Here is a 13082-nt window from a genome sequence, read left to right as displayed (position 1 = left end):
ATACCTGAAGTTCATTATTCAATATGTCTAAAGTCTAGATAATCCAATCTGTAAATATGTTATCATTTTGTCAACCAAGAACTGAGGCTACCTACTTCGCTTTAAAAATTAGCAATTTTATTCTTGCGCTATCATTTGTAAGAGAAGGTGTTGCTGTTTTCAAATGGTAAATATCCTTTTGGAGTGAAAATCTTTACATGTGTAACTATGAATGTGACCATCCACAATGTAAATGGTGTGCGTCAGGTTCGAAATGATCAATGAGACACCACAGACTGATTTCTGTACAAAAAAAAGGGAGTTTAATTGAAACTTTTGTATCAAAAAATAGCAATATCCATCCTCCACAGCCACAAGTCACACAGCTAAACTGAAAGAACTCGAATATGAGGCTGTGACAACTAAGAAAGCTCTACTCCAACCCGTTGTCTAGCTTTCCATAGAACTCAAATGGATTTGACAGTACAGATGTATCCCAAAAACAGATGGATTTTTCTGATATTTAACCATTCAACATTACCAACAGACTTTAAGAGTAGTTAAATAACATTCAAATGCTCTTTCAAATTTAAGTAAACCTTGTTTTATTCCGTTTTACATCGACAACTGCTTCAGTGCATCCTCCACATCTCAAAAAACCATGTCGAAATGTAGAAATAGAAGTTACAGGAATGCAAACAAAAGGCCAAGTAAAGATATGCAAATTTAGGGGGGATTTTAAGCATAGACAATAAATAAATAAATAGCCACAGAGTGTGGAATGTCTACATGTTTACAAATAAATTAAATGCAAATGGGGAGGAAAAAAATGTACACACACGAAAAAAAAAAAAAAAAGAACACGCTGTACAATATTTGTATTCAAAAAGGAAAAAAAAAAAAATACATAACTGAGTCCATGAATATTGCATTGATTGTGCATTTCACACCCCAAACCCTGAGGGAGGCCAGGGGCGGGGGCCATGTAGTGTCAAGCAGTGAGATGGCGGGAGGCAAAAGAAAAGAAGATAGGTCAAGAGGGCCACACACCCCGCAACAGGCATTGGGGGCCAGAGAGGGAGAAAAGGGTGGGGGGAGGTGTGTGTGTGTATTGACGTTTTGTAGACATTCAGAAAAGACAGGATCCAGTTTCCAAACACCTGTTCAGGCTATAGAGTGAGCGAGCAGCGTTAAAGAGAGCGACACAGAGTTGAGTCGAGTGTGTTTCAAGTATTCCATTGTCAGAAGAGCCCCCACCTCCTTCTCCTCTCCTATCTAATGCTATCTTAGCCTCTTGGCCGGTGGCCGGTTGGCTTACAGTGATGGAGGGGGAAAAAACGCGCAGTGCCCCGCTTCCATCACGGCAAGGGCAACTGAGCCGTCCGGCCGCGGGCGATCCAAAAACAGAGTTGTTGACGAAAGCCCCCACAAAAGCAGCTTTCCAAAAAAAGGCACTCCAAATCAAAATTAAAACATTTAAATAAAAAGGTTTTCTCCAAGCTCTATGAGAGCAGCCATGTCTGAATAGGAGGGCCTTGCCAGCTGCATATACCAGCCTTGTAACAAAATGAGTAAAAAAAAAAAAAAAAAATTTGGGTAAAAATAAATAGTGCTGGTAAGACCGCCCAAACAGCAAAATGTTCCCTATTAGGAAACAAGTAATGGGGGGGGGGGGAACAGAAAAAGAGGGGAGGGGGGAAATAAGATAAGGAAGAACAAACAGTAATAAATTATAAATTCCCTACAAAAGAGGAAAATTAAAGTACATTTTTCTTGCCGGTCCAGCTGAGTTAAGCGCCCGGCCACTGACGGGCCGCCGGGGCTACAGGCTGCTGGCCTTTAGTCCATGTCACCCCCTCCGTCCCCACCCGCCTTTCCCCAGAAAGTCTGTTCAGTCCACCGCCTCCGTCCTCAGAGGCTCTCCTTGCTGGAGCTTGTGCTTGACGAAGAGTCTGTGTCGATGGTCCTGAGGCGGATGTCACCGGCGGCGGGCTCCTCTGGCGACTTGGGTGACTCGGCCGTCGCCCTCATCCAGGGATGGTCGCAGATCTGCTCCAGGGTGGGCCGGTCTGAGGGCCGCAGGGCCAGGCACCATTTGATCAGCTGCTGGCACTCTGGAGGAGAAGGGGGACAATGACAATGATGAGGATGAGAGGTCGACAGCTCGAAGGGGAAATGAGTAGTGTTGGTCTGATTGTGGCTGGATTGCATATGACTCAGGATCAGCTGACCCAAAATAGTCTGTATGGATTTACAAAATACTAGGGTGTAGGCATCACATACAGCCAGTGCAAGAACATACATCCTTCATCGAGTAACATGTCTTGTGTAAGCAACAGGGCTGTTATGTGTAGGGTGGGAAATTAACACCTGCCAAATTCTCTAAATTTTGGCTGCTGTTGGTAAACCTCTCTTCCGGCCATGTTGGCAGATAATCCACTATGATTATGAGGTGTTATTCTAATGTAAAAATCAAATTGGTTGGTAAAATAGTGGAATTGGCATGTGAATTTTGGGATGTACCAGTCACTGTGGCTAGGGGGCAATCAAGTTAAGTTCCCTGCTCTGGTTGTGTGTGTGTCGTTTTTAGTTGACCTACCAGCAGAAATCCTCCTCCGGAAGTACAGCCTCCCTCTGAGGATCTCCTCGTCCTGCTCAAAGGGGATGTCTCCACATACCATGTCGTACAGCAGCACGCCTAGCGACCACACCGTCGCCGAGCGACCGTGGTATCTATGGAAGCGGATCCACTCTGGTGGGCTGTACACTCTTGTACCTAGAGGAGGGATGGGGAAAAGGGGAGGATGAGGGGTGAGCTTGTGTGAGCTTGTGACATAGTATGCTGCAGTAATGGGGATCTAGTGAGCATCTGTACTCGTGACTGCTGACTAAAATATGGGAACAGTCCACAGGAAAAAAAAGCTGAAAATGATTAGTACGTATGTGTCTAAAATGCCTGAGTCATGGTAGAAATGCTTTCCTTCTTTCTTTAGCCACAAAACACAGAAAACTGGGTGACCTGCCTGCTTCTCCTCCCTCCCCCTCCCTTCTTTTCCGCCCCCTCCCTCCGGGAAGGAGGAACTTGGACACCAAACAAAAAAGCGCAATGTGAGCCCATCACGTGAACCGCCGACTCGGGTTTCACAACAAACAGATGTTACGTGGCACTGACCTAATACCCATAAACTGCGCCTGTGACTCAAGCTTTACTAACAAAATAACAACCGGAAAGATAAAAAAAAAAAAATACACTCCATCTGACATTAAGGACTATATTCGAGTTAAAAACGGCACCAGCGAGATTAGTGAATTTAATAGAATTGATAACATGTGCGTCATTGCGCAAAAAAAAATACAGGTAACTTTCCATTAGGGAAGATCGATTAACATCCATAATAACGATAAGTCGTGAGACCCTAGGCAGGGAAAACCCTCGACCAAAAACAGACCACTGCGTCACAGCCTGGTGAACGCCTCCATCACTGAATATAGCACAGCGGAGCATCAAGGGCAAGCCGTCTAACGAAACACAACCCAGCCCACACGATTACGCATCTTTTATGGCAGATTAAAACAGCTTATAAATAAAGTGAGAAGATGAAATCCTATATCACAGCGGTCTATAATTGCAATTCATATAGAAGGGGGAGGGGTGGTGGCTGATGCTTACCATCAAAATCGGTGTAGACTGTGTCCTTGAGAATCGCCCCTGAGCCAAAGTCAATAAGCTTGAGCTCCCCGCTGCGTAGATCCACGAGTAGATTTTCGTCTTTGATGTCTCTGTGTACTACACCGCAGCTGTAGCAGTGTCTGACCGCCTCCAAAACCTGGCGGAAAAAGCCCCTCGCCGTGTCCTCGTCCAGGGCGCCCTTCTCGGTGATGAAGTCGAAAAGGTCCTTGACGAGCTCCGGCCTCTCCATAACGATCAGCCAGCCGTCCGCCCGCTCGTAATAGTCCAGCAATTTAATAACTCCGCGAAACGACGAGCTGACCTTCTTCAGCAGCAGGATCTCCAAAGGCACCATCGCTCCGTTCTGCAAAAGTGAAGGGGGGAATGAGTAAGTTGGGAGAATGTACAGCCATCGTCCGTAACTGTTACAAAACGCACATCAACACCCCCACCCAGCAGGCAGGGGAAAACCAAAACAAACCACACGGAGCGGGGATTACTTACAATTGTGCCCCATTCGGTCACCCTCTCCTTTGCGACATGTTTCACCGCGACCTGAGATAAGAAAGGTAAACAAACGTAAATCATGAGCAACTAGTGCGCCAAATATTACGGTAAAGTCACATTGTATTATACGGCGTCAAAGTGCTAATTGTCCTGGCTTGATGGCGGCACATGCAAGATCAAAACACAGCCCCGATTCCCATCCACATCCTTACCGGTGCGCCATCAGAAATCCGGCTGCCGGCGTACACTGTGCCAAAACCCCCGCTGCCCAGCACTGATCCCACTTGGTAAACCTTTTCGAAGGGCTCCTTTTCCACTTTGACTGCAAATACAAATTTAAAAAAAGTAGAGTTAGGAGGCGCAGTCTTTCCACAACAAACCAGCGCTCGAGGTCAAGCTTAGTAACGTTAGCTAACTAGCTCGTTAGCTTTACGAGCCGGTCAGCTGCTATGGTCTTAATTTTAAATTGATCAAACAACCGATGTCTGCATTTTTAGAATTACATGCTCACATTAACGGTTTAACTATTGACATTAGATATGAGTCACTTTTCGGTTGTTATGGTTACAAACGGGTATAATGTCAGTTAAACATACGTTACGATAACCTACCAGGCTGGAGCTGTATTTTCACCGGTAGATGGTCCATACTCGAAGGATTGCAAATATGTGAAAATGAACCAAACTTTGACAGCAACATATTCAAGCTGAAAGCCGGTGTAGACAATCCTTATTCACCCGTGAGAGTAGATTTCAGACCAATACAGTGTGAAAGAAAATAATTCAATCGCAGTAGAGATGGTGGTGTGGACCGTCTTGGCTGCAGGCAAATGATATATCCAGTCCAGTGCGCCAACTCCACCGCACCGCACCCGTCAAAGTCGTGTCACGACCGAGAAGTCCTACACCGTTTCCAGAAAACCGGCATGAAATAAGAAGAACGTATCTTGACTCATGCACTTCGACGAGAAAAGTCCTCTTAAATAATGAAAAAAACCGAACACTCCGATGTATACAGTTGCCGTAGCGGCAGTACAGTGTGTTTAAAGGTCCTCCGCAGTGTGTTATTATCCTGAAGAGTGGCCGCTGTCTGAGCTTTGGCGCGGTCTCCCCAAGCCAATATTTTGACGCGTAGTGGGATGGAGATATCCCTCCGCCACCAATACGAGTCGGTATTTTCGTTTAATACGAACACAGAAAGCGCCACTATTACACTAAATACACATCTATGTGAAATCAGGTGGCAAATAATATAATTTCATCAGATTTTTATTCAACAGTTTTCCCAGAATAACGTTATGCATCACGCACTACTTTCTCATAGTACTAGACGCCCAAGAATCCCTTGTCTGGAAGCTTTGCGCTGTGTTCACTATCGACTCGGAGCTTACGACCAATCAAATGGCGTATATAAATACCATGTTTTCTATTTGGACCAATCGAGACGAAGTCATTATAATAAATCAGGCATTTGAGCGCACGTGGCGGCAATTCTGAGACGTCCTCTCCCCTCCCTTTTCCTCCGCAGTTCTGCAGTGAGAGAGAGATAGAGGGGGGAGGGAGAGAGAGAGAGAGAGGGAGGGAGAGAGAGAGAGAGAGTCTCCATGGATGGAGGGAAAAAGACAGAGCTGGGAAAGTTACTTTTATAATGTCATTTACTACAGACTACCGATTACCTCTTTCAAATTGTATTCAGTACTGGAGTATCTACTCACTTGTGTAATCTGATTACTTTAGGGTCAATTTGGATTACACTGCCCTCCAGAATCCATAATGAACAATTTATTCCTATTTACAGAGTGTAATTTGAATATGGTAATTATCATCACTTACAATAAAAGCAAATTATTTCAGCATCTACAAAATTATTTTAATCTTAATTTCTGTTACAATACAATACTATTTTTAAATTTAATCGGATTACTGTGTTTTTGTCAATAATGGTAAAAGATTGCAGTTACCATTTGCATGTGCATTACTCCCTTAGTTTAATGATATGCAAGCTTTCAGAAATGTGTATGTAGTATTCATTGCAATACGCTATATAAAACACCCATTACATGTCAAGGAGATAAGTCACCATAACAATGTCATGTATCCACACAGAGTATGAGAACAATATAGTATGATGATAAGAAAAACAGCCTATGAAAACATCTGATGGTCAATGTTTGCGGTGCCAGCTGTCCCACTTCAGTAGGTTTTCTTTCCAACTTTACTGTTACACATCTGACACGACCTTGGCTTTCGTTGAACTTTCCACTTTTTATTTATCTCCTGCTGGCTCTGATAACCTATGTGTGTGTGTGTGTGGGTGTGTGTGTGTGTGTGTGTGTATGTGCACGTGTGTATGTGTGTGTGCATTAACACTAACCAAATAGAAACAGTGTGTAACATCAGAGAGTTCCTGGGAACCTTATCTCACTATAGGCCTGCCGACTGCAAAGTTATGTAAATGTATACACATGGGTTGCATATGAGAGCAGGGGAGCAGCCTGCGGGCTAACCTGCAGTGCTGTGCTCAACATTGTATGATAATGGCATAATGTTTCATGTTTCTCGCACTACACATTGTCACTCATACATTCTGAGAAAGTATGCGTTATTGTAACACATTGTTGCCTCTGGTTTGGGACAATTTGTGTTACTTTTCAGCATAACATATGGAATAACACATACTGTATTGACAATATATGTTGAAAAGTAACAACAATATGCATTCCCCCTTAAAGAAAATGCATATGTGTTGTAATGACACATGCAAGTAGGAAACATGTAGCTTTGCAGAGACATACTACATGCTCACTGTGCGAGGGCATGTGCAACAACCGCAAGGGTTGATTTGCTTTTGTGGCATAAAAACATTTGCATAAATGACAGAGTTAAATGGTGCCTTGGATGAAGCTTCAAAGGAAATTTGTTCATTCCGGCACCAGTGTTAGCGTCAGCCTACTCCCTGTGCATACAACAAAACCCTTCTACCTCTCCTACATGATCATTCTGTGGTTCAGGTTTATTTTCAGAGGCTCTGTGGCTCTGACCCTTGCAGTTCTTACTACTGGTTGCTTGTAATGCAGCTGATCTAGGAAGAGAAGCTTGTTTTACTGTTGCACCCATTGCATGTTGCTCTGGATAGGAGCATCAGACAATATAATAAATGAGAAAGGTCTGCAACACTTTCCTATGACATCTTACATGCTACTCATTGCACTATAGCTGATTTTCAAAGTCCATTTTCAGATTTTACGCAATTATTGCATGGGGGAAAGAAGTATATACACAGTATAATGCCAGTAGCTCCGACCATAGGAGTTTAATGAAGTATTCCCATGCTGTGGTGTGGGATGTTGATGCATTCTAGTTAGTTGAAGAATAGATTGAAAACAAGATATTGTCTTATTTCATAATTACAAATCTCAACTTGATGTACCAGCTGTTAGAGATAGGAAACGGTGTAGATGAAATGTAGAATAACTGCGGTCACAATACAGAACAAACAGCCCATCCTACCCTATCACAAAAGTGAGCAATTATAGAATTTGTCTGTTTTAGCTTCCTATCTTTCCTCCTCATGTTTATTGACATTTTGGTGCAAGACCTTTACAATGTAGGACTACTACTACTACTACTACTGTTACTGCTACTCCTCTTCTCTTCTCTTGTCTTCTCTTCTCTTCTCTTCTCTTCTCCTCTCCTCTCACACCTGTCTTTTCCAGATGTTCGCCACCTTGCAAACACCCAACATGGCATAATAATGGTATGTAGACAGGATAGCTGTTTCCTCAGGCAGCACTTGTAAACACACCTCACCCTCAGCACAACAACGCCTTAACAGGTGAGCACTTGAACTCATCCAAAGTGTTTGTGAGTGCATCCAGGCTGTACAAAGCATCGCCCTGCACTAGGATCAGTCAAGTTGTATGAAGTATGCATGATTATAAGCATTGTTTTTTTTTTTTTTTGTCTGGCAGTTGGCAGTGTGAAGCAGTTGAGAAGCATGTGAGGCAGGCAGGCAGTCAGCCAGCCAGGCGCTGACAGCAGAAGCACAGACAGCTGTTTTGCAGAGGCTTCATATGAACGTGAGCTATGCGTTTGTTCACCGCTCTCATGGGAAATCATCATCAGGGCTTTTATTTATGTTCACCGATCCTTTGATCTGTAGATGTAGAGGGAGAGAGAGAGAGAGAGAGAGAGACGTAGGCTGGGAGCAAGGGAGAGAAAGAAAAATGGCTTGTGGGCTAGTGATGAGCTGTCACTGTCTCTCTCTCTCTCTCTCTCTCTCTCTCTCTCTGTCTCTGTCTCTTTCTCTCTCCCTCCCTCTCTCTCTCTCTTTCTCTCTCTCTCTCTTTCTCCGCGTGCCTGGGATGCCTCCCATTTTCCCTTGCTCTAATTACTGCCTTAGGAAACTGTGTCAGCGAGCCGAAATAGTTTTGATAAGGGGTCCGGCTGCGTTTGCATCTGTAATTTGATGGGTTTCTTTTGGGACACATAAAACCAGACACACCAGAGGGTATGTGGCCACATCAGAGCCGCGGGGTCGGACGAGGTATTTTTAGTCCCATCACGCTAGTCCGGTGGCAGCCACATCATTTTGGTAAGCCGCCGATTGAAATCCATCCAGCTTGGTTGAGCTGGTGCGCTCTGCCAGGGAATGGTGACTTACTGTTGGGAATCTGTCATGCATAGTGCTGGGGTTAGATGAGTGGACATGTGCACTGCATATATGTACATTATGTGCTCCGCAGGCATTTATGGCAGTGTCCTCTCATGAGGGTGGATCCACTTAAAGGAGAGAGTGATAGCAATGTATGGGTTCAGAGTGCAGGATTTCGCCCACTTTATCTTCCTCTTTATCTGCTGTTGTAAAAGAGTCCTGTGTAAATAACTGATACATTTTTGTATGAGTTTCGTTCAAAATTAGATTTGTGCCATTAGAAAAAAAGTGACTTACAAAATGAATGATAGCAACACACTGAAACAAATTATAGTCTTTTTTGAGAATGTGTAATGTAAGTGTTTGATTGGCAAAATAATTTCACTTTTACAGACTGGATCCTCTATATTTTAGAGATATTGAATGATTAACGTTCGGTGATGATTCTTTCCAGCATAGATGTATAGCATTTTGAAATAGATCTCCGCATATGGGCTTTTACAAGATTTATGGTGGTACAGACACCATTCTTTAACACACACTCATGATGAGTTCAAGCACCGTGTCGGCAAGCATCCACCCTGCTGAAGCTGAATCCCTAGCAGCTCCAGCGGTGCTGTTCTGTAGCTGACCTCTGACCTCTGACCTCTGACCTCCCTGTGGAGCCGGGCAAAAGAAATGAAACTCTCAGAAGTATCACATTACAACAGATAGATGCTTTATCAAGCGGTTTGTCCTCAGCAGTATAATAGCGAAACACAGCATAGTAAAGATATTCCCATTGGAAGCAGCTGAACAAAACCACCCTTCCTCTGGGAGTCTGGGTTCTGGTCAGTTGCAGTGGCGCTGTCCTGGACGGGGTGAGGCTCCTGGTCATGTGTGCTGCATGCCGGGCCAGGTCCCTATGTGGGTTACTGTCTGGACCCAGCATTATGTAACGATGTCAGGTCCCTAGTCAGCCCGGTAATCTGTCAGCCACATTGCATAACTGTTCATTAGCTCCCTCTGCGCATTTTCGCCTCCCTCACACCATCAGCTTCACACTCCTCATACACGGTTTATACAGGATGCTTGCTGCTTCTGTTAATGTTAAGATGGATGTTTGCACTTGATGCATTCTAATGTATTTGTGTGTGCATGTAGGGGCGTGTGTGTGTGTGAGAGAGAGAGAGAGAGAGAGTGTGTGTGTGTGTAGAACCAGCCAGCAAGCCGGGAAGTCAGGGGAAGACAATATTGAGAGATGGCGAGAGTGTGTTTAATAACATTAATATTTTTTTCTATTTATATCAGCATTTAATGTTGTAAGAGTCACATTTTGGAATGAAAGCCCTCTAATGTAGGACACTAATGAGTTCAAGTGGCTCAGTCTTCTTTGTGCCTAACTTTCTTTTGGTAACAGAGAAGCTTAACTCTTACTGGTGTTCAGCTAACAGTTATCCCTCTTAATGTGGCTTAGACACTGTGGCGAACGACTGGTGCCAGCTCTTTGATGCCCTCAATAAAACTACCGCTGATAAATACAACTGACCAAGTTGGCATCGGTCACCTCTGTTTATCACCCCCAAATGAGCCCTAAAGCTCCGGGATATCAGCACACACACACACACACACACACACACACCTACAACTACACACACACACACACACACACACACACACACACACAGACTCGTTTCAGCCAAGCTCCCAAAATTCCAACTAACTTCCTTTATATTGGTGTGTTACATTAAGTGAAAACACCCGTGTCAGCCCAGCTCATTTGTAGCTGAGCTTGTTCTCGGTGTGTGTGTGTATATATGGGCACGCGCACGGACGAGTGCGTGTGTGTATTTGTGTGTGTGTGTGTTTTACATAAATACTCCAGGAAAGGACGGAACAGGCCGGAGGGCTGGTGTAGCAGACTTCATAAAAACAAATCCCATTTGATCATTTGGATAGGAACATGCTTTTATTGCGTTAGTTCGGGTTTTGGATTCTGTTCGGCCTCTGCTGAGCGCACCATGTAAAAGGGCTGGCACGTTGCCCAACTCCAAACTAAGGCCGTAAAAACCTTTGCAGTAGGAAAAGATTAAACCAAACACTATTTTGATGGCAAAATGCAAAACAGGTGCTATGTTTGGGCTACTTTCCCTGTAATGTGGGTCTCTTTTGGCAGCCATATGGACACAATTTTAGCTATCAATGTGACAGAGCAAGTTTTACTTTTGAGATCAATAGTTAACATCCCAAATGGACTATTCTCCTCCCTAGTCATATCCTCATTAAGAGATCCTTATTTACCAGTCAATAATCACTTTCAAAGTCTATCCATCAAACCTTTTCAGTCTCAAGAAAATCCTCCCCGCAGGCAGCAGCATAGACAGATAATCCTCAGCAGCGGATCTGGCGTATACCGTCCGCATATACATGAAAGTTTCAGCTAAGTGCTCCACTTCACTCAAGTGACTTAGTTGATCCATTTAACTGCCCATCCCTGTCTTAAGAGGATACTGAGACCAAAGCCTTAAATCCCGCTGGCCAGCGACCCTGGCAGGGGGGGAGACAGGGGAAACAGAAGGGCCAGAGAGGGTCCAGAGAGCTGAGTGAGGAGGCTGACTGTAGAAAGACGGGCTGGATGCAAACACTGACTGTAACACTCGAGGGCAATGTAGAATGAAGACGCAAGAGAAAGTAATATCAAGCCCAGCCACACTCTTAAAACATGTTTTTCTAGAGTTTCTGGATAAGAGTACCAGCATAATGTTTAAAATGTAAATGCAAAATGAGCTTGTAGAACAAATATGTATGTAGTTTTGAAGATATGATCACACTAAAAGGCCTTTTGTAATCATTGCAGTAGGAACTATGGGTAAATACACTGAATATACAAAATATTAAGGACATCTTCCTGATATTGAGTTGCAGCCCCTTTTGCACAATCCACATCTGAATTGTCTCAAAGCTTAAAAATCCTCTTCTAACTTGTCTGCTTCTCTTTATATACATCTCTTCCTTCGTGATTAGTATAGATTTAATGAGGGAAATCCATAAGGGATAATGGCTTTTACCTGGATTCACCTCATCAGTGTACTTCGTGAAAAGAGTAAGTGTCCCTAATATTTTGTACATTCACTCTATAGCCAAATGGAATTATATGGAAGACACAATGCAGTGATTGTGCATGCATTACTATGTGAAATGAAAACAAAAATTAGAGAGAGTTGTCACTGCTGGAGAAATCTGATAATTAGTATTGTTGTGTTTTAATTTGCTCTTGAGATCACAACAGTAGGAATTAGTTTTCCTCTGTTTCGTCTGCCTTTCACAAACAAGGAAATGAGATGTAAGATGTGATGATGAGAATAGAATGCTAGGTTGTCTCCCACGTGTTTGGAGTTATGTGGGTGATGCATTGACTTTCATTGAGTGTAATTATCTATTTTTTCTATCAACAAACACAAGTTATCAGCAGCCATCAGTATGAATAAGAGCTATGCGCAGGTGTTTTGTGCCAGTGTTGAGCTGTTGAGCCACCAGTTATGCCGCTGCACAGAGGGCCCAGTCAATACAATTGGTTCCTGTCTGCCCTTCGGCCCAAGTTTCGAGCGATCTGATTGGCTGGCTGCTGTGACAGACATTGTGCTGACTGTGTGTCTGTGTGGGCCCAATCTCTGGCACGGGCTGCCTGGTCAGCAGTCTGTGCCCACGCACACACACACACACACACACACACACATACATTATACACTCTCACACACAGTGGTTCAGAAGAAAACGTGCCTATGTGCAGAGACACATGCGCATGAGACCTTACACACACACACACACACACACACACATACACACAAACACACACACACACAATGGAGCTGCTCATCCATACCCACCCGTTCGGCATTCATCTTTACAGTTGATGGTGTGTTTACGTTCCATCCTTCATCTCCACAGTCCATGTCGACCCATGCTCCTTGGTCACATCATTATTAATTCAGCAGGGCGGCTAACAGCCACATGTCACTGTGAAGCGTGGTCACATTGTCCAGCAGTCTAACCCACAGGAGCCCCTAATCCATAGGTGCCTGACTTTATGACACAGCGACAATAGCAGGCAAAGCAGCTGCAGCCCCCCTCCTGCCACACCTATGACACCAACACCATACAAAAGACCCTCCCCCCTCACATCCCCCTCCTCCCCACGCTCCAATCCTTCACACTTGAGCGCTCCCAGTGAAACTGACAAAAGGCTGTCTGGAGAACGGTGATGGGAGTCCATATTATCAGGTCTTCCAACTCA

General features: G+C 44.1%; 1 protein-coding gene across 1 annotated transcript; it reads right to left on the bottom strand.

Moving 5' to 3' along the window:
* Positions 1 to 279: 279 nt before the first annotated feature.
* pim3 (Pim-3 proto-oncogene, serine/threonine kinase) lies at positions 280 to 5227 on the bottom strand. The gene is made up of 6 exons (XM_071899058.2): positions 4768 to 5227; positions 4369 to 4478; positions 4154 to 4204; positions 3650 to 4013; positions 2579 to 2755; positions 280 to 2093 (listed from the first exon to the last, which is right to left on the bottom strand). Exons 1-6 carry the CDS (start codon positions 4853 to 4855, stop codon positions 1891 to 1893), a joined length of 993 nt encoding a protein of 330 aa, XP_071755159.1. The 5' UTR covers positions 4856 to 5227; the 3' UTR covers positions 280 to 1890.
* Positions 5228 to 13082: the final 7855 nt, after the last annotated feature.

The sequence above is a fragment of the Centroberyx gerrardi genome, chromosome 24, assembly GCF_048128805.1.
Source record: "Centroberyx gerrardi isolate f3 chromosome 24, fCenGer3.hap1.cur.20231027, whole genome shotgun sequence".
Lineage (NCBI taxonomy): Eukaryota > Metazoa > Chordata > Actinopteri > Beryciformes > Berycidae > Centroberyx > Centroberyx gerrardi.
Note: the sequence above shows the minus strand (reverse complement) of the source record. Positions and strands in the feature narration are given on the sequence as shown.